The sequence below is a fragment of the Podarcis tiliguerta genome (genome assembly GCF_965153285.1).
Source record: "Podarcis tiliguerta genome assembly, chromosome: 6".
In the NCBI taxonomy this organism is placed as follows: domain Eukaryota; kingdom Metazoa; phylum Chordata; class Lepidosauria; order Squamata; family Lacertidae; genus Podarcis; species Podarcis tiliguerta.
Genome location: NC_139539.1, coordinates 51,007,697 through 51,034,749, shown reverse-complemented (window position 1 = coordinate 51,034,749; position 27,053 = coordinate 51,007,697). Strand labels below are relative to the sequence as shown.

General features: G+C 38.2%; 1 protein-coding gene across 16 annotated transcripts in view; it reads right to left on the bottom strand.

Moving 5' to 3' along the window:
* The window catches only part of MAST2 (microtubule associated serine/threonine kinase 2), a 142,403-nt gene that overhangs the window by 8,786 nt on the left and 106,564 nt on the right, over positions 1–27,053 (bottom strand). For 9 of the 16 annotated variants that reach the window (XR_014512946.1, XR_014512947.1, XR_014512948.1 and 6 more), the window contains 17 exons: positions 24,863–24,938; positions 22,943–23,152; positions 18,957–19,058; positions 16,009–16,141; positions 15,143–15,210; positions 14,588–14,673; positions 13,397–13,605; positions 11,668–11,806; positions 10,815–10,947; positions 10,050–10,215; positions 9,712–9,813; positions 9,185–9,307; positions 7,433–7,542; positions 5,544–5,695; positions 3,862–4,148; positions 2,661–2,876; positions 916–1,142 (listed from right to left, as the gene is read on the bottom strand). Coding sequence is in view for 8 of the 16 variants with exons in the window: in XM_083447767.1 (XP_083303893.1) it covers positions 916–1,142; positions 2,661–2,876; positions 3,862–4,148; positions 5,544–5,695; positions 7,433–7,542; positions 9,185–9,307; positions 9,712–9,813; positions 10,050–10,215; positions 10,815–10,947; positions 11,668–11,806; positions 13,397–13,605; positions 14,588–14,673; positions 15,143–15,210; positions 16,009–16,141; positions 18,957–19,058; positions 22,943–23,152; positions 24,863–24,938 (2,539 nt within the window). In the remaining 8 variants the exon portion in view is untranslated. The remainder of the gene's footprint in view (positions 1–915; positions 1,143–2,660; positions 2,877–3,861; positions 4,149–5,543; positions 5,696–7,432; positions 7,543–9,184; positions 9,308–9,711; positions 9,814–10,049; positions 10,216–10,814; positions 10,948–11,667; positions 11,807–13,396; positions 13,606–14,587; positions 14,674–15,142; positions 15,211–16,008; positions 16,142–18,956; positions 19,059–22,942; positions 23,153–24,862; positions 24,939–27,053) is intronic. The other 7 variants (XR_014512945.1, XR_014512950.1, XR_014512951.1 and 4 more) reach the window with 1 other exon arrangement.

The window sequence follows — 27,053 nt, the reverse complement described above, 5'->3', positions numbered from 1 at the left end:
TGTGGTGTGGTTCTGCTACTCATCTCTAAGTTATTAATAATAATTTCTCTCCCAATACAAATAGTTATGAATATGTATGAGTCAAGATGGGTAAACAATCAATTGCAAGCATGAAAACAACCCAAATGATGACGTGTTCAATTTGTGGCATGTGATCCTGTGCCTTATGACAGCTAAGTCTTCTACATAATGCAGTCCTTGTCAAGGTCAAGCAGAATAAGGATCAGAAGCAAATTTACAAAAGCAATTATTCTATTCCATATTATTATTGTATCACTGATAATTAGATTCAAACAATAATCACCATTTTGATGAGGAAACCTTAAGTGATGTCTATAGGGAAATTGGGGCACTCTTTCCCCTCCCATTTCTTTTTTTCTTTTTAACCTGTGAGCATCATGCAATTAAAACTGAGAAACATTCTTTGTGGGGAATGGCTCTGGCAAACAATCGCATATAAACTTCAAAAAGAGAACACGTATACAAGACAGGCTGTCTGAGAATACGGGTGAAGGAGAAACAGCAAGCACACACAGCAAGCCCCTTGTATAATTCACAGCTGAACTGAATTCCAAATCCCTAGTCAATTCAGTGGGAAGACAGTGATGCTTTAAGACATGTAATCAACTCCAGGCAGATGTGTGAAAAATCCTAAGGGAAGGAGATGATCCGAAGCAGACCATCATTGTCAACACAGCTCAGAAGGAATTAAATGTAATTAACCCAGGGGTTACAACTCTGATAGAGAGCTTCCCACCCCCTACCCAATATATTTCTGTAGAAGAGAGACACCATTTCTAGGTTGATTCTGGGAAGAGCCAAGGAAAAACAAGGGGTTTTATTGGGCCCAGTTAATTAAAGGTTCTTTCCAAATTAGGCTATAAGCGTGTCATATCATAACTGAGACGAACGTACCCAGACCATGTGTTGCACTGTGTAGACATCACTGTTCCCCATGTAGACTCTAATAGCACGAAGTGTGAAGCCGTATTTCTTCCCAGCTCGGTGGATGATGATTGGTGGTTTGGGATTCATGACAGCAGGAGAAAAGTCCCGACTTGGAGATGAGTCTCTTGAAGATGGATTGGAGGAGAGAGAATGAGGTGACATTGGACTAGCCAATGGAGAACACGTATGGTGCTCTACATGAAAATAAAGAAGGACTGCAAATTAGAAAGCCTGGTTTTCATAAGAAAATACAATGTGCATTAAATTATGAAAGCAGAACAAAATATCTTGATTTGTAACACTTGTAGAATTATAGCACTTGCATTTGAAAAAGCCTAGTGACACTTGATTCCACTGAAAATATGTTTTAACAAATCAACATCAGAGAAACGGAGTATCAGGATTGTGCATTACTTGTCACCACTAACCTAGCCAAGTTATACTCTTATTCTGTAACTGACCCGTAAGCATGTCCTAAAAAATATTCTGATTTCAGATCTGAAGCTATGGGGTTTTTTTCTTCTATAAAATCACCTGTCTCAAAAGGAGTGATTTGACAGGCTTAACATGATCAAGAGGTTGGAGCACCTTCCTCATGAAGAAAGCCTGAAGTGTTTTGGCTGTTTAGTTTGGAAAAATTACAGAAAGCATGACAGAAGTTTAGAAAAATATTAATGGTATAGAGAAATGTTTCATATAAACAAACAGACCCTAGGAACATGAAATGAAACTGATGGCCACTTGAATCAAGAGTCAGGACATTAAAAAGAAGCACTTTTGCACACTGCGCATAAATAAGGCATTTAATACCATAGGACGATTTGGGATTAAGCAACTTCATAAAGGATATTCATCCACAGCCACTGGCTGTGAACTGAATTGCCATGTTCCCTATTCACTGTATAACCACACTGTCTAGTATACCAGACAATGGGAGCAAACAGCAGATGGTCATGTTTAAGTAAATGGGAAATATTGGCCCACACTGACTCACTTCTGGACATAAAATGCTGAACTTGACCACAGAAATGAACCAATACTGTCTATGGCAGGCAATGAGAAAAAGGGCAACCCCGCACAGTGAATTTTACCCATTTGAAACTCATTCTGTTGACTTAAGTAGTGAATTCACCCACAGCTTGTTCTTTCAATGAATGTTAGAGCTAATGACATGCCGGGAGCAGTGCACAGCTCCTTAAGAATGAGCCGTCAGAAGAGGGTTATATGCAAATAGCTGCCTAGGGCCATATTGCAGCCACATTGAGGTTAGATTTCTATTTCTATGGTTCAAATGAACTTAGTAACTTGATCCATTGCAGCATTTTTTTTGCACCATCTCAGCTGTTCATGAAATTCTTGAAATGCAGTAATGTCGGTAGATGCCTGCACAGCTACAAGACACCTACATTTTTCTCATGCTTGCAATTTTAACATGCTGCTCCATAAACATCTACAAACAAAAGAAGCTGCATTTTAAGAAACTATAATAAACTAGCTTATGGTAGATGTAGTTAAAAAGCTGACAAATAAATTGCTGTCCTTGATATATAATTGAGTTATAAATGGCAAACCATTACATCTTCACCGCCAGAACAACATGACTTTAAATGAATCTTGGCCCAACTTGAAATATATAAAGGTATTACTTCAAGTGCTTAAAAGTCCTCTGGTTTTAAGCAAGTCACCCAAAGAATACTCTTTCCGTATCTTACCTGAAGGAATTAGGAGAGAGAGGGCTGTGGCCGATGCTGACTTAATCACTTTATTAACAGGACGTGTGGTCCGTTTTTCCCCAGACTCCCCAGAGAGTAGCCTATGTCGGGCTCGCCGCACTGCCAAGTCACTTGTGGCTTTAGGAGTAGTAAACTCTGGGCCCTCGTTGCTATTACTGCGAGTGCACTGATCAGAGAAGTCTGTAGTGCTTCCAGCTACAGTATCAATTAAAATAGATTAGAACCATAGGGAATTTCTAACAGTCTGTTCCCCTGCAGGCACGTATATGAAATCAAAGTCATGTTTACACACAGCCCGACAGTGAACTTTCCTCAGAAGCAAACCCAAGCCCTGAAGCCTTATTTATAGATGCATTTAACTAGGGGTGTTATAATCTCAACAAAATTACCATGTTTTCCTTCTGCTACAAAAACACATAATTAAGCCAAAGAAACTTCACCCCAAACACCCTGAATAAAGCTAACTCTGCTACTGTGTTGGAAGTAGCATATTTTTTGAGATTTTTGGGGGGGAGGGGTGGTATTAAAGATCCAAACAACATGATGAAAAAAGAAGACCAGTTAGTCTATCAACAAAAGTTGGGAACAAAGACCACAACCTGTTTGTTTGCTACTTCTAAACAAGATGCTCTGTATTATAGAAGGCATTATGAGATAGCTTTTAATATTTTAACATGGAGCCGACAAAAAAGCAGTCCAGTTTTTTTACGGTTCTGAAGTGAAGCCAGCTGTTGGCCCTGTGGAACTGTGCAAACTTGAGTAACAAGCTTCTTGAGAAACAATCTCCTTACCTGCGACAGGTGAGCAAGACTGCAACTCCCTGCCACCCAGGTCTATCTATATCACCTCAGAGAGATCACTGGACATCTATGTGTGGGTTAACATCTGAATATGGTTTATGAATGTAAAAACCAGTGCATGTAGTGCCAAATTGCATTGTTGATCCCCAGACTGTGTGTGTGGTATCACCCACACTGTTCAGATCTATGTGACATTTATGCACATACTCCCTGTTCAATATGACGCCTATGCATAGATGCCTAACAGAACAGAAGCATCCAGGGAGGCAAAATTTTTCTACCCCATATTGTGTAAGGAGATGTTTAGAATGACCTGCCCAGATAACAATAAGCTTAGTGCACCTAGCGGAGACAATGCTTCCATCTTGAAAGGCACATACCTGTCAGTGTTGAGCTGCTCATATTACTGACAGTTGAAGAGGGTGTTTTTAACCCATCCTCATCATCCAGTTGTAGTTCTCGCTCCACAGGTTGTTCTGGAATTGGAAGAGGGTGGCTTTCCCGTGGCTGTGTCCCATCCAGCTGTTTCTTTTTACCTTCTTCCTCAGCTGAAATGGCAAAGCGGGGCATGTCTAGAAGCCCAGAGCATCGTCGGCGGACAGTCAGAGGTGGACTGGAGTCACTCTCTGTGTGAGAGGATTCAGACACTGAGAGATGTTTCCGCAGTCTGTAGGGAAAAGAACAGAACAAACCCCAGATAATTTATTTTTCAGGAAGTTGGTGATTTCAAGATGCAGCCACTGTTAATGATATACAAGCATAATAAAGCAAAAGTCAAGAATGATCTAGTTGGAGCAAACTTTGACATGCTTATAAAAAAGGCAAGATAATTTGGTGCTATGATTTGTTAATCAAAGTGATGGTATTTCAGTCAAGACAGAACTGAAATTAGATGATTTGAAAAGACTGAAAAGCCACTATTGAAGCCACAAATTTCACAAATATGTTGAGCAATTTATCAAAACTTTTAATCTCATACAGCCCACGCTCCCTATCAATACCAGAGCCAAAGTATAAGTGGATTTTATATTTAGAAATAAAGCTTTCAGAAATCTAAAACCTTTTATACTGAAATTTTGTACACCAATCGCAGCAGAATTGATATAGCACGATTTGAGGGTTGTACTCCATTGTATTCCATTATCTCGGTAAAGCTAGGAGATGGTTTCACTTGCCTAAAAGTCACATTTTGAAGCAGGAACATACCAGCTAATTCCTCATACTCTTTGACACTATGCTACACAGTACTACCAATGAAAGATCCAAGTGAAGCAATTATTTGCATTGAGTACAAGTCATAAACTACTGGTTTTCCATTTAGTATCAAAAAAGGGGAAGGCATGATTAATGGCCACAATAGCTGTATATATGATTTCCTCCCCACTCTTACTTTTTAAGAAACCATTCCTTTCAGCCAAATTAAGCATTTTGGTAGTTGAGTGAAGGCATTTTATTTTGATAGAACCATTTTTTGGAGAACAGTTTAAAAACAATCTTTACTGAAACTGCATATTGCTTTCCACTATCACTGAGATTTAAGCAGAATATACAGAATTGCAGCTTGAAATATTAAGCTACCAAGTCCAATATTTAGACGTGTATTAGAAGGGAACATTGATATTCAGCATAATCAGAAGTACCAATACGTTTCTTTAAATACATGACTGTAAAAACCTCTACACTGGTATTTATTTGGATGTTCAAGTGAGCATCCCTTTCAGACAAAAGGTAGCCAACATGATGTCTGTCATTCAGATGCTATGGAGTACAATTTCCATTAGCCTGAGCCACCACAGTCAATTGTCAGAGAAAAGACGAGCTGTGGCTCACAACATCTGGGGAGCACTGTGTTGATTAAGACCCCTCACAAAATACTTTTTTGCTTAATAGTAAAACTCAATGAATTATATTTGTTGTGATAAAAGTCTGGCAATGCTTCATGGAATATTAGCATATTATAAAGTTTATCTGTTCATACACTGCTTCTTTGCCCCCACAAACATTATTTTAATGCAGAGTCAGGGAGAAAAAGTAAAGGACACCTAGCATTTGTTACGCTCACATTTCAGGAGACCCAATCACCCAGCTGCGGTCTCGACACTTCAGGCCAAGGCTTTCTAGTCTGTCATCTTTTTCCTCACTCAGGCTACGCTTGGTAGGCGGCGGCGTTTTCCTCTCTTCATGGATGGAAAGACGTTCCATACTGCTGTACACCTATAGGTACAATCAAATTGTATATCAGAATGACAACGGTCACCGATAGACTCTTTAAATCGCAGGATATTTCAGAATTCCAATTTTTAAACTGAAAAGATGGAATTGGCAATGTCCTTTAATTATCTGCTGAAGCCAACAAAAAGATGTAGGTGCCCACAAATTGCTATTATTTCTGTAAAGTGATTTAAGTTCTATGCTTGCAACAGAGGTTTTGGAAAACAAAGCTTCACCAGTTTAATTAATGGTGAGGGTGTTAAGATTTCCAACCCCAGAGATAATCTATTTCTAGAAATTCTGTAGTACAAGCTTAACCAAGAGAGATTTTTTAAAAAAAGAAATCCTACACCCTACTGACTAATTTGCTTAGTCAATCATGCCTCAACAACTGCTTTACAATGACATTTTAAATCATTGAACAGTTAACAGGAGAGAGAGAGAGAAATCTGTGTTTATAAGACTGAACTCAACTGAGAACCTGATTTGCATATGAGACTGATGAAAACAACATTATTAAAAATTCACAACATCAACAGGATAGCTATTAATAAATTATCTGGATGAATTGTCAGACAACATTTTCAAACTATAATGAGCCTTTCATGCCACCCACATGATGAATGCTGTATTATTTTTCAGAGCTCAAGACACAGGCAGGGCTACATCAGCTCAGTTTTGCACCGTGTCCCCCCAAATACTGCATCTGTACCTCATTTTGTGCCTCATCACTGAGTATTCTGGTTCAGAAGTCAAATTTCAAAATCCATTTGGATTTTTCTAGAGAGCTCATTGAGCAGGACATAAGGCCTGAGCAGGACATAAGGCATTCTGCTCATGCCTATTAGTATTGCTAATTACTGAGCAACCATCATGTTCTAGGATCTTTTCTGAAAATCCTGCTACGAATTTTCAATTTTCTCCTAATGTCTTTTATATTCTTCTACTGAAATAATTCCCAAAACAGGCCTGCTTATGTGTGTCATCTCTAACAAGTTCCTACCCCCACAAAAGTTGACAGAGCACATATGTTGCTCTGTGGTTAATTCAATCCCATCAATCACAGCACAGAACTCTGTTGGGCCCAGAGTCCATTTACAAATGGGCAGCTCTTGTACAGGTAAGTAATTACAGTGGTACCTTGGTTCTCAAACACCTTGGTATTCAAACAACTTGGAAGCTAAAACTGCAAACCCGGAAGTAAGTGTTCCAGTTTGCGAACTTTTTTCAGAAGCTGAATGTGCTCCGTTTTTAGCGCCACGATTCCGTTTTGAGTGTTACTCTGAGTTCTGTCTGTTTTTGCTATTTATTTTGCATTTTTGTTTTCACGGCTCTTTTGTTTTTGTTTTTGTGACTGTGTGGAACCCACTTCAGCTACTGATTGATTGATTGATTGATTGATTGTGTGACTGCAGTACATTGTTTATTGCTTTCATTTTATGGATCAATGGTTTCATTAGATAGTAAAATTCATGTTAAATTGCTTTTTTAGGGGTTGTTTTTAAAAGACTGGAACAGATTAATCCATTTTGCATTACTTTATATGGGAAAGTGCACCATGGTTTAGAAACGCTTTGGTTTTGGAACGGACTTCTGGAACGGATTAAGTTTGAGAACCAAGGTACCACTGTACCTCCTAAACAGCCTAGCTTCCATGTAAGTTAGAGATATCATACAGCTGTTCATACTGTTTTGACCACAACAGAGTTCAAATCCCATCTATTTATTAAAAATATATACCTTGCTAAACCTTGGTGAACATGAGGAAAACTGCCTAAGTTCCACATGATCATCATCATTTGTGTCATCCTCTTCCTCAGAATCTAAATGCTGATATCGCTCGGTGCGAGCTGCAAACGAGAACACAAAATTGAGGTCATGTATTCAACAGGCATGGAGGGCACAAGGAGAAGGGGACGACAGAGGACGAGATGGTTGGATAGTGTCTTCGAAGCTACAAACATGAGTCTGACCAAACTGCGGAAGGCAGTGGAAGACAGAAGTGCCTGGCGTGCTCGTTTCCATGGGGTCAGAAAGAGTCGGACACGACTAAACGACTAAACAACAACAACATTCAACAGGCAAGGAACAGTTGGCACTTTTGGGATTTACAAATAAATATCCTACTTGAGATCAGGGACTTTCCTGAGATTCATCAATTATACAAGTGGAATATAATTTGGCTTGATTCTTAGATAGCAGTCATTGTTTTCTTTCACCATCAAATTTTCATTTTTCCTGGCCATAAGGTACACAAAGTTATCAAAACGAATTACAAAAGTACAGCTTTTTCAAACTTTTAAAACCAAAGATTCAGGCAGTTCTCTTGTCAGTCCACCATGACTACAATAAAAAGGTGGAGTTTCAATTATTAACATCATGGTTGTAGAAATCCTGTTAGCCTGGCTGTGCACATTCAAATTACTTTTAATATAGTTTTGCTACAGCAAGAGCAACTGAAGCTACTTTTACTGTTATACCTCTGTCACACTTGCGGAGTAAACAACAGATTGTCTGTTAGCTGCACTAATATTCACATCCTCAAGTAGCTGAGACAATAAATGTACTCAACGCATCTTGACAACAGAACGGTGGGACTGAAAAGTGATAACTTTTCTTAGCAGAAACCAATTCAATTGTAATTGGTAGTTTTCATAGCCATGATGGAACTTAATCATTGCATATAAGGAGCAATGGGCTAGCAAGACAGAATGACAATTAGTCTAATTTTAAATTCTAATTTTGAAACTGACAACTCAAAACAACAAACCAAAATACTTAATTGAGCTGCTTGATGCACATGCTGTGCTGCAGAAGCAAATAAAATCCACCTTTTCAGGTACATATTGATTATAGTTGGCCTCAACACCAGCTGCATGCTGTATAGGAGACAGAAATGACAATTCCTATCTGGGAGGCTTAGCTTGAAAGAAAACCTGTATCTGGGTAAGGTAGACTTCTCAAGGCCTTTTGTCAGATTTCTCAAATTCGAAGCTCTCTCTACAATAGTTTACAAATTGTCTTTTATTTTACTATGAGTAGTTTAGTGCAAACTTTATAGACCAGTATGTGCAACAGATCATCCTTAGTGGTCTTGCCTATTTTATAGCATTCTCCCTGTTACTACTTCATTGCCTCATATAACACCAACTACCAATGCACAAAGTTTTACTTTCAAATCCAATCCAACTAAAAGCTTATCATGAGTTTATCTGCACAGTGCAGAAGAACCTTAATATAACTCAGACTTCTGAACATTACATTGGGATCCAAGAATGACATTTTTTGCAAGGCGTAATGCAGTATGAGGCTGTATGAGTGAATGATTTCTGAATCAGAAGGTTGAATGGGTTTTGTCTGAAAGCTCAAAATATGCTCATAACTCCCTTTCATTAACAGGTTTGCAAGCTACTTACGTGCACATCTTAATTCACAATATTAACAATAATACTGAAAATCATCTACAGTTAACAGTCAACTTTCCCCCCTTACTGTCAAAGTAGCTTGTGTCATCTTCCGATTCTAACTGTGGAATAAATTCTGCCTTTTGTCGGAGTAATCCATTCCAGTCCAAATCCTTGAAGAATCTGTGTTGCTTCACCTCAAAAGCACTCCCTGAAATGACAACATTGTTAGGAATTCTTAAACCATGTCATAGGAAATGAAGCCAGTAAGTCTACCCTTCAAAAAATGTTTAAACATCAGTCTACTGTTAGAACAAAGTAGAGCTCAACTGCAAGACCCAATTGCTATGATGGGAACAAGTCAGGGAATGGGGAAAAAATTGCACCATTCAGCTCTTGCTCCCCATTTGTAAGGACATATTTCTGCTGCAGAACCCTATACCCTTTTAATGGCCATTCTGCCAAAGGCTGAGGAAACAGCAGATCACTGAGAAGGTTAACTGCATGGTCACCATACTCCCCCCTTGCAATTAGCAGGTTTGGGGGTTGGTTTTCACATCCTGTGGTTATATTTCAGAGTTTCCCACAACCGTTATGATAAAAATGAGTTTGTACCTGTTCCCAGCCTTTCCATAGGATTTTGTCGGAGAAGTTTACCGATGAGGTCCTGCGCATCTAGTGGTAAAGCATCATCTCCTTCTGGCCAGGCAATTTCATCTATATAAATTAGTTTGATAGGATTAGAATAGAAAAATGCAGTATTCTGCCCGGGGAATGAGATTTTATTGCCTTCTCTGCCCCCTACAAAGATGCAGCTTTCTGTGCCCTACAAAAGCTGTTCCTGCAGGGTCAGTGGAACTTCCCAACACCTCCTGAGCCAAATAAGTAGGCTTGGAGCCATTCACCAAATACAGGGAGACAACCCTTTTTGCTTATAAAGGTAGGACACATACCGTGGATAACTTGTCCAAATAATTCTTCCGGTGTGTCGCCAAAAAAAGGAACGCAGCCAACTAGAAACTCATACAAGATTACTCCCATGGCCCACCAATCCACAGGCTTTCCATAACCCTGCCGCAAGATCACTTCTGGAGCAATGTATTCTGGAGTCCCACACACCTGTACAAGAAGCAGGGGGAGGGGAGATAAATGAGCTATTGCATTCAAAATCACTGTTGTTCCACATAGCTCAAGGAATGAAGATTATCTTTCCTACTGGAAGCATCCCAGAGAATGTAACTTCATATTAGAAAACTTAAAACCCCACACCGAAGCCAATTAGGAGTTACAAAGTTACTGCAATTATCCTGAGACGGTTCAGAAGATTTTAAAAACAAAACTTTTGTCCTTTTATAGTTGAAGCTTTCTTCATAATAAAATGCATCCATGAAGACAACTCACATTCCTTTTTTATTTCATTAAGAAGTCCAATAGTGCCATGGCTTTGAACAAATTATATAAAGATTTTTAACTTTCAAATGTTTGAAGATGTACACAAGGGTCATCAGCATGAATGTAGTTTTGCAGTCCAAATGGAACTGTATCTGTAACTGCCCTATACCTAGGGATCTTTAATAAATATGGATTTTATTATACCACCTGTGGATCAAAGAGATATGTGTCACAAAACCTGCAGGGCACATACTTGCTACTGGCTTCCTTAAAGAACAGCATGTGCAGTTATTTATAGATGTTTCAAAAAGAAAACTTCAAAGTACCTGCTTATCCAAGAATTCTCTGGCATCTTTCTCAATGTGTCCTTCATATAGGTTGGTTGTCAAGCTCATTAAGCCAATTTTAGAGAGGCCAAAGTCTGTCAGCTTGATGTGACCCATCGATGTTATGAGAAGACTGAAGCAAAAATAGGTAAGTGTTACTGAAAAGTAAAGCAAACTAAAGTTTTATACAATGTTATACTGTTTATGATCTACCAAAACACTTGATAAAATGTCCTTAATTTAGAGTCTTGACTGCCACATAGTATAGAGGCAAACCTCCACAGGCAGAGAATTCTACAGATATACTCTTTTCCACAATGAAGGCACACTCTTAAGTGAGGAAACACTGATCAGGGCCTCTCGTACTGATCTCAATGTGATGACTTTCCACACAGGACTGTAAAGATCAGCATGAGTACCTTTAGCTGGGCATGAAAGTGATCAGCAACATTTTAATGTCTTACTGATTCACTTCTGAGCAACTTTGTACACAAACATTTAAAATTAAAGTTTGAGCCAAGATATCTGCTATAAAGTTGTGCCCTGTCTGCATTTTTAGCAGCTATTAAAGTATAGGCACTGCACAGGGACAATGGGACCCCCCACTTTGTTATATTTAAAATTTAACCCTCACTTCAAATTTAAGCAATCATGAATCGCCTAAATATATTTCAAATATATTTCACTAATAAAAGCACAGAATGACATCTGTAAAGAGCTCAGTAACATGAATATTAAAATAAAAACTTGCCCTTGCGGGGGGGGGGGGGGGGAGGCACACATCGTTCCTATAACTATTTTTAGCATGGACAGCTGCGACTACAGGTCCAAACATGAGAAGCTAAAAGCGTACTTGTCAGGCTTTAGGTCACGGTGGACGATGCCATAATTGTGGAGATATTCCAGTGCCAGAACAGTTTCTGCAAAATACATTCTTGCCATATCAACAGGTAAAGCTCCAATATTCTTCAAGAGAGTTGCACAATCACCTCCTAACACAACATGGTTAAAAAAAAAGAACAGCATAAAAAGATGAGAAACATTTGTGTCAAGTCACTGTCTGTCAGCCAAATCTGATGAATGCAACTTGTTATAGCAAAATCCGATACACATCTATTCAGAAACAAGTTCTATTGAGTTCAATGAGGTTTATTCTCAGGTAGGTGGCTATGGGTACGAGACTGCAATATGCCAGTGCAACATTTTAATAATATCCTCCTTTATACTGGCTAAGATTTGCTCCAATACACTGCCTCTGGCACAACAGTCTGAAGTCTTGGGCTTGTAACCCTTTTCCCAGTATGAATGTGTACTAGTGAGGAGCAGTTCCCGTAAGTACACAAAAGAAGAAAAGGGGTGAAAGAAAAACAGTAGTTTATTGCTGCTAGAGAGAAGGTAGTGTTGTATGTATTTACATTTAGGTGAGCACTCTCTACAGCAATGGGTATCCTATGTCATGCTTAGCTTCTAAAGACTTTTCAAAATAGTAATACACAACAGTGAAAGCACAGGAGGAGGACTGATCTGTAGTGCTCATGGCATCACCAGCCACAATAGTTGTGCTTGTTGGGTAAAATATGACAGACCTTGCAGTGCTTAAAAACAAAACAAAAAGCAAGTCTCCAAAGAACAAGGAGCAGCACAGAAATGGAGCAACAGACTTGCAGTAGCTTTCCTGTTCTCACTTTACACACAAAAAAGCAATGAGGATACTTCTGGTTCATCAAAAAGAGACACGAACCTCTGCTAAGAATGCTGGGGTCCAATCCACCAAGAGTTGTGCAAGTCAAAATTTTGACCTTCCCAAATAAGAAAACTTATACAGACAACAGAAGACTGGCATTGTATGATCCTAGGAACCCAGTCTATGAAGGGGTGAGAACCTCTCTCTGAACTAGCTAAAGTGTCTGGATAGTGCTCCACTTTGAGTGCACTCGTGGGTTTTAAAGGCATGAGTGGGAGTTGTCGTGTGAGTACTCTCACTCTTAAATGTAGTTAGTTGGGTAAAAACCCCTCCTGGATGTTGAACAACTTGGAATTTTAGAACACTACAAAAACTGCAAACCTAAGAAATAAGGGGACACTGATCGCAGATATTTGACTAATTTTAATTATTCCTCAAGTGACAGACTCTGGCAAGTGTCATTACACTTAATTCTGTATGGATAATACTATAGTTATTAGCCAGCCTCAAATTCCATGGCTGTTTCCCTATGGAAGAGAATATAGTGTAGGAGTATATTCAATTCATTCCACTGTGAAGAACATTCTCCAATTTCTTATCTCTTTCACATGACCCTTAAGTCAGATACCAGTGCCTATGGTTTCAAGAGCAAACATGGCTAACTAGTCCATGATGAACAGGACCACCTCAAGGGTGGCCCATCTCCACTCAAGGTTAAAACCTTTGTGGCACACAGTGGATTTATTATTCCATCCTCTAAGATGGCACCTATGGGACACTTTTGAGAATACTGGAAAGCACCATGCAAGTCAGCACATATAAAATTCTCTACCACTTTCTGGTCAATATGTAAGATCATTATTGTGACAAGATGAATTCTATGGTGGTGAAACAATACCTTCCACATACTCCATAACCATGCATAGATGCCTCTTGGTTTCGAAAGAGCAGAACATGCTCACAACAAAGGGATTCTCTGCAAATGTTAGTATGTCTCTTTCCACAAAAGCTTGTTGAATTTGGTTCCTCAAAATGAGATTCTGCTTATTGATCTTCTTCATTGCAAAGCGCTGACGGGTAGTTCTGTGGCGCACCAAGAACACTGCACTGAGACAAGAAAGTTGCACTGCATTAGTGCTGCCATGACAGACTCCAGGAATTCTGAATCCTGCTTCTCTTATTCAGGATTCACTTATTGGATTAGATGATAAAGTTACGAAGATTTTTCTTGCCCTGCTCCTTCTGCAATGATAAATATGTTGATAAGATCTCAGTTCTGACTCAAATTCATAATGGGTGAGCGCAACAAGTCATAGTTTCTGTCTGAGCTCTGTGTAATGTTCATCTATAAGAAACAGGACTTCTATAATCAAATATTATTTTCACGCTTATCATTATATCGTTATCTGCCTGTGCACTAATATCAACATTTTCCAATTCTTTTGAATAATCAGGCCAATTTCCTTTTCTTTCAGAGAGACTACTGTGTCATACTATATACAGAATATTTCACAAGTAACTGGGGAAAAAATTATCAGCACAGCATAACAAGAGTAGCTGATCAACTCATCTCAAGTCTTTTATAAAATGTTTAGAATGCAATTATATATGAAATCTTTTAAAATCTTACCAAGTAAAAAATAAAATAAAATTGAAAAGTTTCAAGGAACACCGTTGAACATGTGTCCCCCCCCCCTTCCCAAATTTTGTGATCAAAATTAATTTCATACTTTCCCCCTATTTTATTCAGGGCCACAGGGGATAAAGAGTAGTGGAACTTCTCAATGTTTGAGCTGAAACAGGTGCAATATGGGATCTTCAAACATGTTTGGTTAACTTTAAAGCAGTTGTGGGGGGGGGCTGGATGTGCTTCTACTCTGGGGATAGCACAGAGAGATCACAAAAACAGCACAGAGGGGCAGCATGGTTTCAATCAAATCTGACAAACTTACTTTCCCTCAGCAGTGGGTTTAAAGTACAAATATCAGGAGCTATAGCTACAGATCTCCTGAATCACTGTCATTTATGACTCACAGTTAGACTTCAAATGAATTTCTTTTAATGGATAGACATAATCTTATATCCTTACCCATATGCACCATTGCTGATTAGCTTAATTGTTTCAAATTCCTCTTCAGATGGAGTTTTCTTGGCTTGCACAGTGGCTCCCCGACTCTGAAAACACCAGAAATACTTTTCACTCTCCTTTTAATGTTAATCTTTTAAAAATACATATATTTAAGTCTAAAGCCAATCACAACCAATTCTGCTTTGGAAGCGTCTTTAAATGGTTTCATTGTGCTTCTAAAATCTCTATTCTTAAACTTTGTTCTACCTGTTTTATCTCAACAATTTGACATACACTTTTGTAGCTCTTTACTGATATTATCCAGAGAAAGACTGGAGCAATTCTTACTGTTTCTGACTGAAACACATCATATATGGCCATGCATTGGGGGGCAGTGCGGTAGAAGAGTTTAAAATTTTAATCTCCTTTTTAAATATAGAGCATTCAGGTATTCTTCATGAACAGAAATGATTATATCCATGCACAATTTAGACTTTAATAATACCCCATTAACACAGAATGGCTTTATTACAGACCTGCTATTATATGATTAAAAGTGATCCTTTAACTCAGTACCTTTCCCTCAGTAGAATCATCTGTCTCTGGAGTGTCTGGGCTATCAAAGCTGTTCAGCTGGGCCATTTCTGGGGGGAAACCAGAAATGCACACTCTTAGGATATAATAGTATGCAATATGGTGATCACATACCTCGTTTCTTCACCCACATGCAAGCTAAGACACACAGTTCTCCATACTCAAGAGTATGTGGCCAAAATCTGAAGGCGTCAGGTGGAAGAAGGTGGTGTTCATAATATTTTTTCATAGCAGGATTCTTTAATCAAAAGTTTCTCCAGAACATTTAAACAAACTAATTGCAACATGTGTGTTTATTTAGGGTTAAAGCGATAATTTCACAGTTTTACAAAAGTGTCCATTTCATCTCAAGGATTCTGATGAGCAAACAGTACATCAGAAAAGTCACCATTTACCTGGAAGCTGGAGAGCACAGAATGCTGAAGATGGAAAATACGTCAGTCAAAGATGTGCCACCCAGGGCCACGCCACACATTATGATGTTACTGTGTACACTACATGGACCCCATAAAGGAAACCACCTTTGGAAATACTTTGTGGTCACCTGGTGCTAACTGTAGCTCTCACTCACTATGTAATTACTGTATATAAACAATTTTTTTTAAAAAAGCAGTTTACCTCTCACACTTAATACACAACCACTGTATTTCTTAATGTGTGAATCAGCCCTCAGACTAATCTTGCAATATTATACTCACAAACACAGAAGTAAGTTCCATTGAACTCAGTGGAACTTACTTCTGAGCAGACATGCATAGGATTGCGACTGGAGGTAACAAGGAGGGCTTCTGTTTCTTAACCTACTTGTGCTCTATATAGTCCTAAGAAAGCAAAGTGAAAGTCCTCACCCTCCAGGGGATCCCTGGTGAGTCCCAGCTGGCAAATAATATAACGAGGGATGTCACATTTAATTCCTTCCCCTTCCTTGGCATGGCCTTCAGCAGCTTCTAGCAGATGGTAGAACTCTTCAGGATCAAACTCCTAAAGCACAAGAATACAAGAGGAGAGTGGTTAATTCAGTTCCCAAAGACTATAACTCTGGGTGGTGAGATATTTTAAGAATGATAAGAATAAAGATGCCATTTACAAACACTTTAAACATGTGGGTCCTTCTACATTCAAGTTATGAACTGGATTCAGCAGCCAACAGCTCATCTCACACTGGTATAATATGCACAGCAATAAGACTGTATATTGCCTTGTGTAAAAAAAAAAAAAAACCCAGTCAACGATTATTGGGGATTACTGTGCTTTTTTTACTTTGGAAAATGACAATACAGTATATCAGAATAAAGCGAGTAGTTGACAAAAATCAAAGATGGACTGAAGAGATTAATCCAGCAAATTTGTGCAAATTTAAAATGCCCATATAAAAATACACTGCTTTTAGAAGTGAACAAGTAAATGATTAATATGTTCAATAATTTTATCTTGGAAGTCAATCACATTGCTGATACTGTATCTTTTGTAGGAAACAACCTGAAGTAATCAATTCTGGGCATTTAAGAGTTCGTCTATCTGTCTACTGTGCTCATAAAGTTAAGGCAAATTAAACCAGATGCTGTTTTGTTACAAGAAATCAATAGTAGTGAGAGTAAGACACCTACTACTAAATTTTATATTCATAATAGATAATGTGAAACTATCACTAGGATTACATGGTATAGTAAAGTAAGCCACAAAAATTATGGATATATAAGAGAGGTTGGATACTACAGCAACAGCCAAATTAGAAACGTCCTGTACTTTATAATCTGGGATCTTGCCACATTATTTACATGACTGTCACAACAGCCTTTGGAATTTATTACTCAGATCTCTGAGATGTTACTGCATACACCTGCTTCCATTCTCTTTTCAAAAGGATGAGGGAAACTGGCACACATTGCAAACCTTATCACCTAATTTTAACTAAAGACCAGTCCAATTAAGAATCTTCCAGAAGCAACCTTGTTTAGACATTGGGGGGGGGGATCAAATGGCAGAACAATTATTTATTTGTTTATGGTATTTAAATATCACTTTTCAGATGGACTTCACAAACAAGCACCATGATGTGAATACATCATAGTGACCAACTTTTTGAAGAAATGCATTACATTTTGTTCCACATGTACTACTCTGAAAGTGCACTTTTCCCCGAATGTTTAATCAAGTAAACAATGCTTTATTTTTTCTACAGCAAATGAACACAGTTCATTATTAGTTAAAATAGGATACTTAGATATAGCTCTGATCATTGGCATGGATATAATGTGGCATATATTGGATTTTTTGTAATTGAAAACTAATTTTATATATATATAACTAGCTCTATTCAAATAATGTAGTCAGGTTCCAAAGATTTGTAAACTGGCAGACAGGTGGGCTATAAATGAAATAGATAAATTCCATGCACCAAGATGACTTTTGGCAAATACACAGCAGTCCTCCATACTACAGTCTGCAATATGAAATGGTTGTCTACCATTCAAAGCCCCCACTTGGGAGTCAGCAAGCATTGTTACCATTACTCACATGTATCAAACATAAACATCAATAAACAAAATTTCAGATGAGAGAAAAGGCCCAACAAGTACAATGGCATCATAGCTAAACAAACATAATGTTCTTTCTTATTATGTGTCAAATATGGAAGACAATGATCACTGCTACAACATTAATCAGACAGAGGACCTTAAGGCAGTATAAACTGCATTAAACTGATGATTCCCCAGAAACTACTTGGGGACACACTCACCACAGATGAATACTTGCCCTACTTGCCCATAACTTCTCCCACTGTTGCAGGTAAGTGCCCTGTTGATTGCCACCTCACCTGGGAGTCTGCAGGCCCAGAGCTGATTTTAACTGCTTCAGTTCAAGCACCCCATTTTAACAGGACTTCACATATTGTTAACTGCGGGAGCTTATGAACTCGGCTGAACTACAGCCATTACTTACATTTAGTATTACAGCTATTGCCTAAGTATGGTAGGGGCCAGCATGCAGTGGGAAACGTGTCTAGCAAACATCTGGAGTCTGCTTCCTTGAAGAATTCAGACCCAGACATGCACCTGGCAAGGGAGTCTTTTAAGTATGAAATATACTGCATTTTAAAGACTGCAATTGGACTATATGGTCTACAAGGGCACTGCCTGCTCTAGTTCGAAAATGTAAATTTCTAAGGTGCTTAATTAATTAATGTTGCTACATGTTGTACAAAGATTTTTTTTAAGAAAAAAATTCCTAACAATGAAACTAGTTGGCACAGTTAGTATCTGTTCTGAGACTTAGCAAGTTTTCCTATATCACCATGCTTCTATAGACATGATCCACAACCTACAGAGACCCTTTATGTGCATTCATAAATTTGCAATATATTCCAAAACTTGCATTTTCTCATCCTAAACAGCTTCTCCAATGACACAGCCTAACATTACCCATGTTATCCAAAGTGACTTGCCATGATGCTGTTCCAGGAGAGAACAATCAAATCTCCTGCTGGACATGAAGAGTCATTGCACGGTCCTCTAGTCTGCATCTATTATCATTATCTGTGCATAATGACTACTTAAAAACTGGTAAGGTCTATTCTGCAGAGAAACACTTAAAACAACGGAATAGCCAGTGTACTTCTATAGAACTATGTACTTCTCACAGAATCACCAAGTCTTTCCTAATGTATGCTCTTTCAAAGCCTATCTTGTTGTTTGCATTATCAGTTGGTAAAATCTGTTAAGATTCCACTGGAATTACATTTCATACTCATCAAACAATATATTGCTACACCTCCTAAAAAATGCTTTTTACTTACCAGACATTCTAGCAATCGTGCTGGCCGTGCAATGATTATCATCAACTTCTTCACCAACTGGGTAACAAATGCCACTTCTGAGCTCTCTGATCGCTCGTGAGCCTGTGGAAAGGATGTCACATCATGGTTTAAACAAAGAATTGGTCCCTCATAAATCAAGTAGAGTAGCTATCATCAGCTATTTAGCTATAATTCACTGAAGGCATGATAGAAGAAAGGCAGCCTTTTCCTTTTTTCAAGTTCTGTGTTGCCAAAGTTTTGACACTAAAATATTCTCTGCCAATTCACAAACAATATTGCAGAAGGTTTATTCACAGTAAACTCACTGGAAACTTTTAAAAGGGTTTTTCTTTCTTTCAAAAAAGAGTGTTAATTAATTATACATTGATTTTTTCCCTATGCCAAAATAGGTTTTTATTTCAAGATTTACTTGACATTGACTTTTCTTTGTGTTATTTTTTTCACTTCCACTCTCAAAGATATTCTATTTTATAATTCTTCCATGAAGACATTAAACAAACTGCAGTGCACACAAAAATAGGCCCAAAAGGAAATAGTAAGCTGAACAAGGTGTCTATAGAGCTGCATGCAGAATGCTATCAATATTCTATTATTAATGTCATAGTACAAATACATTATAAAGCCACATGGACTGGTTCGGTCGAATGTTTTTATTTGTTGATTGATGACATAATATTCAAACACTGGGAGTGTCAGCATTTTGTTGGCCCACTAAATCTTCTGTGCACATTTTACAAGAAAAGAATAGAATGTTTTTTCCCCATCACCCTAGCTCAATACAATAATAGCTATACAAAGAACATGTAAGACATAGTTCACTCTTCAAGCTCATGGTATTCCAGAGAAATTAAACACAACTACAGGTATGTTCACTGGAATGATAAATAATACTCAGAAACAGGTTTCAAAGACCATATGGGGGACCAAAAAAAAATAACCTGAGCTTTTTAGCAGCTTGCAGGCACAAGCGTTTAATCAAGAAATCTGCAGGTAACTACCAGCAACAAAGAAATTGCTTGCTAAAGTTCACTGAAAAGAAATGAAAATTCATACACTGGCAAGTAGTAAGAAAGCATTGGCATCACCAAGGAATGTGGAAAAATAAGATTGGCACAAACTGTAAACAGAGACCACTGTATGCATTTAAGAAGAGACATACACACCCTGTTGTTTATGGGGAAATTACCAACTACTTAATTTGGCTCACATATTAGAATGACTGTTTGGTATATAATTCTGTTTACAAATTTGGATCTAATTCTGCTTACAATATCTGTTTAGAGTATGCATGCACAGTACATAAGCCCTTCACTCAACATGTCACAGGAAAGATTTCAAATCTCTTAAACTAAAGCAATATATAGATACATATTGCAATGAAAATTTGCCAAGTATTTCAGAATTTGTAATTCACATTCCATTAAAGGAAATTGTACAATTCCTTTATTTGGTTTAGTTTGGATTTTGTAAAAAAAAAAAGTTTTAAAAAACCATTCCTCCTAATATATAAACTCATTGAAACATAATATGAGGTAGTATGATTATTCAGAAAGGAAACCAAAGTTTTAAATACTGAAAACAATTTTTATAGACCAACAAGGACAAGTTTTATTTAAAACAGATTTTAAGAAGTTTGCCATGCGATCATGTCCATTTACGTTAATAAAAACGTTCAGTAACTTTAAAAACTGCTATAGCTAGAATTAGATTGAAAGTTTTACTACAAATTGTAATTTGCTCTGAGTATTGAAAAGTCAAGCTATGTAGAAATTAAAAACACAACAGTTAGAAACAAGATTACATAAACACAAAAATGAACACAACTTGTAGCAGCCACTCAGCCATGATATCTGCACAGTGCTGCAGCTCCAGAGTCCTTAGTAAAATCGTTGTTTCTTGTTTCCGTATTTCACACAATAGCCTCGACATCTCTCCAAATGTCTTGTTTAGAAGACATCCCACTTTTATTGCATCTTCAGTGAATAGGTTATATGCCAAACAACTGCCTATCGTTTGCCTCCCTTCCCTTGGTATGATGCATGCCATCTAATTAGCAGCTCCCAATGACAACATGCTTGTCTGAAGGTTGCGGGTGTCATTTCAGGTCCCCCCGCCTCCTTGAGGGATGGGGGTGGGGTAACCACAAGGGCTATGGGCTGAAGCTTGTGTCATTTGTTTATAGAAACGAAGTCATTTCCAGTGACATATGTACTGGAGGTAGCAATGGGCAATTTACAAAGTGATTCCCTTATCTGAAAGACTCATCCGTCACTAACTGTAGCCACTGGGGCATGAAATTAAAATCACTGTCCTCCCCTGGGGTTTAGCAGGACCAACAGCAGTGATATTCAAGTCACAACTCTGTAATTGAGCTAATATACTGATATAGATCAAGCCAGCCATACAAGAACCAATGCACTTAAACCCTATTAAGAACAGCAACTTTAATCGGGATTTCAGGTTAAGTGGGCAACACAAGCAACTACTGATATAAACTTACTAACACCTCTGCGGCTTTCCTGTATCTACAAGTTTTTCAATTGTTTCTTCTTTGTTTTCAAAGCCAAATGTGTATGCATTTCATGCTTTCTAGTAATTCAGTGTGAAGGTTATTACTTTTCTTAATTCTCAATTTTTATTATCTTTCAGTTAACAAAGCTAATTTCAATGCATATATAGTAAGTATTTGTTTCCAAAATTCTGACTCATGTGTTTTCATAAAATACAATCAAATTCTAGTCGCATTTCCCCAAACTTTCAAATAAATCCTATATAACAATACAGTTTTAGAAGAAAAGGTTAACTGTTCAGTCTAAATAAAGCAGGGCTCGATAACTCATGACCCCCCCCCCCGATGTTGTCAGACTCCAGCTCCCATTAATTCCAGCCAGCATGGTCAGAGATGATAGGAGTTGTAGTCCAACAATTCCATTTGTAGTAAATGGTGTTTGGGAGATTTTACAAATGCTAGATGCAGTCCCACCACAATCAAGTGCTTTCATCTATGACTGATTTCAGCATATGTTTAGGACTTTCAGTGAGACCTACAAATTAAGAGTGCCTAACTTAACTGGACTGTATTCGTTCTTCTTCAACCAAGAATATAGTACACCTACAAGGCTGATTCTTTCTACAATTGACTGGTTTAAAATGAACCCTGAGTTTGTGAGAAACAGAGACTTTGTTATGAGAAATCTGGGATGTATGCAGTCATAACAGAAGGTAGACTATGCAGGAGGGTATTTACATAATAAACTTGGAGGCCAGTATTTTTAGAGCAAAGGAAGAAGAGGAGGGGAAATGGGAGTGTCTCGCTTTTCTTCATAACAGGAATCCTACAGACTCTCCTTTATCCTGCCCCTTTCAGGTACATTAACATTTATCCCGAATATATTTCTTCCCACTACCTAATCTTTATGCCTTCTTTTGTAGAGGTGGCCAATTTGGGGGGGGGGGAGGGATTAACAAGTACCAGCTCCCCCTGACAACTCAGATCTCATTAGCTCCTCCTGTAGAAGGACAGTCCAGAAACAATGGGAGGTTAATAAATATAGATCTGGATAAATGTGGTAAACTCTACTCATTTATTTATGGCACAACGCCTCATTACATAATATTCACTGGGTGTCTTCCGATAGTTAAAATATAAACAATTTAAATACAAAATAAAACTAAACCATAACATCAAAAGCTACTTAAATCTAACATATAAATTGAGTTTCACACATTAGGTATAAATAATCCCCTCACTATTTGAATGAAGCAAATGTTTTCTTCTCCACTTAGATGGGCTGTGGCTTGAATTAACTGGGGTGGGGTGTTGCTCTGAAGCACCTATATAGTGCGTTCTGTTTGCCCCTGTGCTTTGTGGATGTAGCCTGCACCATGTGGAGGGTTGCCATGTGAATTATTTCAGGTTACAGCAAGGCAGGCTGAAGCTGATAGCCTGTGAATTAAATACTTACATCTTGCAGGAGCTTCTCAAGGTTTTCCTGCAATTCATAAAAGTACCGAGAAGTAATAAGTCCTTCACGTGATTTATCCAAGCAGTCTCTGGCCAATTCAATAACTTGATGGTGAATGAAACTTAGGACCCCATCTGCTAGCTGTAGCACGTTCTCTGGTGCGCTGGATGCAATAAACTCAGCCAGCCGTTCCTCCATCTGGGCTGTGGCCTAAACAATGTAGAAGAATATTTACAGACATTTTGCTATGAAAATATCTACATTTGAACTGAAGTAAACATATCAAATCTAACTCATGGGTTTTGTTTGAATGTTTAGGAATTTTGGCTACAGAGACTGAACAAGCGTTGTCCTCCATCACCACCATTCCTAATTTGAATGCTTCAGTGTCATGAAGTTGAAGCAATTTCTAGGTGAAAGGTGCACTAATTTCGAACGCACACAAATAAATTTCAAGTAAACTAGAACACCCTAGGTGTGAAACAGGTTGAAATACACAGGCTAAACTACATATTAGGTGGAGGAGATGAAATGGAATCTTTCACAATGTGTAGTTTGGCCCTTTAGATGTTTTTACTTCAATATAACCATGCCCTGATTTAGATCAGAGTAGCAGCTGTGGAAGTAGGAAGTGGGATATGTTTTTTTTCGTAAAGAGGAAGAGGAAAATTTAACCTTCCCCCTCATCTCTATCTCCTCAAAGTTGCTATTTGTCCTGCAGTAGAAAAACTTTGGGTGGTATCCAACTACGTTTTACACAGAATAGACCCACTGAAAGTAATGGATAACTTGGTCATGTTCATTAATGTCAACGAATCCACTCCAAGTGGTTGAATACCACTTTAAGTTCTAATTAATGAATGTCCTACGAATGTGTGGTTGGCGCCATACATCCTTCCTAGGAAGGATGATGTCCATAAAGCCACAAAATGGTAAGACCCTCCTGCAATTTGTTTATCTTATACATTAACCTGGGACGCGGGTGGCGCTGTGGGTTAAACCACTGTGCTCCTTGGGCTTGCCGATCGAAAGGTCAGTGGTTTGAATCCCCACGACGGGGTGAGCTCCAGTTGCTCTGTCCCAGCTCCTGCCAACCTAGCAGTTTGAAAGTACGCAGTGCAAGTAGATAAACAGGTACCACTCCGGTGGGAAGGTAAACGCCGTTTCCATGCGCTGCTCTGGTTGCGCCAGGAGCGGCTTAGTCATGCTGGCCACATGACCCAGAAAAACTGTCTGAGGAAGCAGACAAACGCTGGCTCCCTTGGCCTGTAAAGCAAGATAAGCGCCGCAACTCCAGAGTCACTTGCGACTGGACTTAATTGTCGGGGTCCCTTTACCTTTACCTTACACATTAACCTAGATATGTATGTTTTTCCATACACACAAAACAGTCTACAAAGCAACTGACAGAACGTGTTTTGTAAGGAGTAAAATAATTTAACTACATTTAAAACAGCAAAACAATGCTCCAGCCTACAAAAAATTATGCAACAATGCACTTAACAGTCTCTACTGTGCCGTATGTGTTGTTTCTTTCCAGTTCAACCATGGCACCAAAGATATGGCCCTTTCTGATGCAGATCATGATAGCAGCTTATATTTACCATTAAAACAAAACAAATTGTTTGCATCACAAATCATTAAAACTTTAAAAGTTTCCCCACATATATGAGGGCAAGATGACAGTGTTTTGCTAGATTTTTTACATAACACCTACAGTTTCAGTGTAAGTGCAATATAAGTTTGATTTCATTCATTGATTGCAAAAATGATGGGGGTCTGTTTTTTAATTTTCATTTCAAATAAAAAGGGCCATTTTCCTTAAGATTTGGAAGACTGCAGAATGTCTTTGTATCAGAAATCTGCTCTTAGTGCCTCAATAAATGGACTGAAAAATAAATTTATGAAAATGGTTCTTACCTTTGGAAATCTTTCTTTGTATACATGGTTCATCATTACTATTTCACTATCAAAGGACACTGGAGAACGGCCAGGACTAGGGAGAAAGTTAAGAATGTTAAAATGTGGTTGAAATGGTAGGTAGTGTGATTGTGTCATATATGCAAACTACAGTCATCACTACACTGATGTAATTACACATGAATGTGTGCACAAGCACATAAAAGGTTAAGGTATATCCTTTACCAAAGTTTCTCTCTTGCTACCTCGGACAAATATAAACAACAGCAATGCTGCTATTGCTGAAGAAAGAATATGCCCACCCCTTAGTTAAGTATAGGTTGGAATATTATTAGGATTTTCTTTTGCAACCTCAGTCAGCTGTGTGAGGCCAACTATGCACAAACAAATAGTGTATACTTTTGTGCATATTTACACTGAAAATTCACGAACAGTAAAGACTCAATTATTTAACCAGCTGGGGGAAAGGAACATTGGTTTCTGAGCTGTTAGAAAACGCAGTTGTTAAAATATGTACTATGAAGTTAATTTGAGTTACTTTGAGTTCATTGTATAAAAGGAAGATTAAAGTTTTTAAACTGAAAGTGAATTTACATGCTAGCAACATACTGGGTTAGACCACTGGCCTGCTCGGCTCAGTACTGGCAGCACTGACTGGCACTTCTTCCATGCCAGACTAAAGAAACCAGACATTGGCTTGTCATGCTGTCCAAACCCAGGCTTGCAGTTTGCTTTCCTTGACTATGGGCTGTAAGATATGAACAAACCTTCGTTATCATTCATGGTTTGTTCAGATGGGGAAGAACAAACCATGTGCTCAGGTCCTGATTTTCAGGACAGATTTCACGTAACCTGTTTCCTCCTTAAATGAGGGTGGGGGAAGATTACTACTGAGGCATTTTACCCAATGTGATTTGAATTTTCCAGTAGTTTTGCATTGTCTCCAAAAAATAGTGGAGACAGGAGTCTTGCTGTGAGGCCAAATGTGCTCAGAAACCACTGAGCATGATGGATAGATAAGAGAGTTATTTACCATATTTTTTGCACCATAACACTCACTTTTTTCCTCCTAGAAAGTAAGGTGAAATGTCTGTGCGTGTTATGGGGGGAATGCCTACGGGTGGCATGCCTACGGACTTTCCTCCTCTAAAAACTACGTGCATGCTATGGTCGGGTGCGTGTTATAGAGCGAAAAATACGGTATTTAATATACCACCTTTTTCTTCCAAAGAGCTCAAGGTGGTGTAAATAGTTATCTTCCTCCCCGTTTCATCCTCACAACAACCCTGTGCGGTAGGGTAGGCTAAGAGATGTTGACTTGCACAAGGTCACCCAGTGAGCTTCATGGCTGAGTAAGGATTGGAACTCTAGTCTCCCAAGTCATAGTCCAACAATCTAACCATTAAGCCACACTGGTTCTCAGATTAGAGATTAAAATATGTCATACTGGCATGTAAACCAGGTGTTACAGCAAGAAAATTCTGTTGATCATCTTGAATATAATGTTAAGGAACCATACCACTGCTTGAAAGAATATATTTTAAATTCTAACAGGGTACACAAACAGCATGATTTCCTTTCCTTTCATCATCATAGAACAGAAGCCAGAATGTAATGCTATGACTCATTCTATCGTTAAGTAGCCTTTAAGGGAAAATGAGGTAATGCAGATAGAAATTACACTTCATTCCTTGATTAACTATAGCAAATTAGAGCCACGTTTTCCCTTTTTGGTTTTATATTTAAAATATGTTGCCTTTTCCAGTCATAAATGTAAATAATAATTTAGTAAACTATAATGTTGACAAATACTTCATGTATAAAGCATAAGGACAAAGTATTAGCATAATTTATAAGATTTCAGCTAATGGTTACATCTATCATGGGGAAGGCAATTTTTTAAATAAAAAGTACACAAACTAAACTTCCACCAGCTCTTCAGTTTATTCTTTGAGGGCAAGGTTGTGGGTTCGAGCCCCATGTTGGGCAAAAAGGCTCCTGCATTGCAGGGGGTTGGACCAGATGACCTTTGTGGTCCCTTCCAACTCCACAACCCTATGATTCTTATGACTACCCTGGATTAGAAGCATAATTTATACAATAATGATCACTATCAGCTGTCTTTAGAAAAAGTTATAGGAACAAAAATAGCTTACATTTTAAAAAATACCAATAGATTAAATTTACAAAG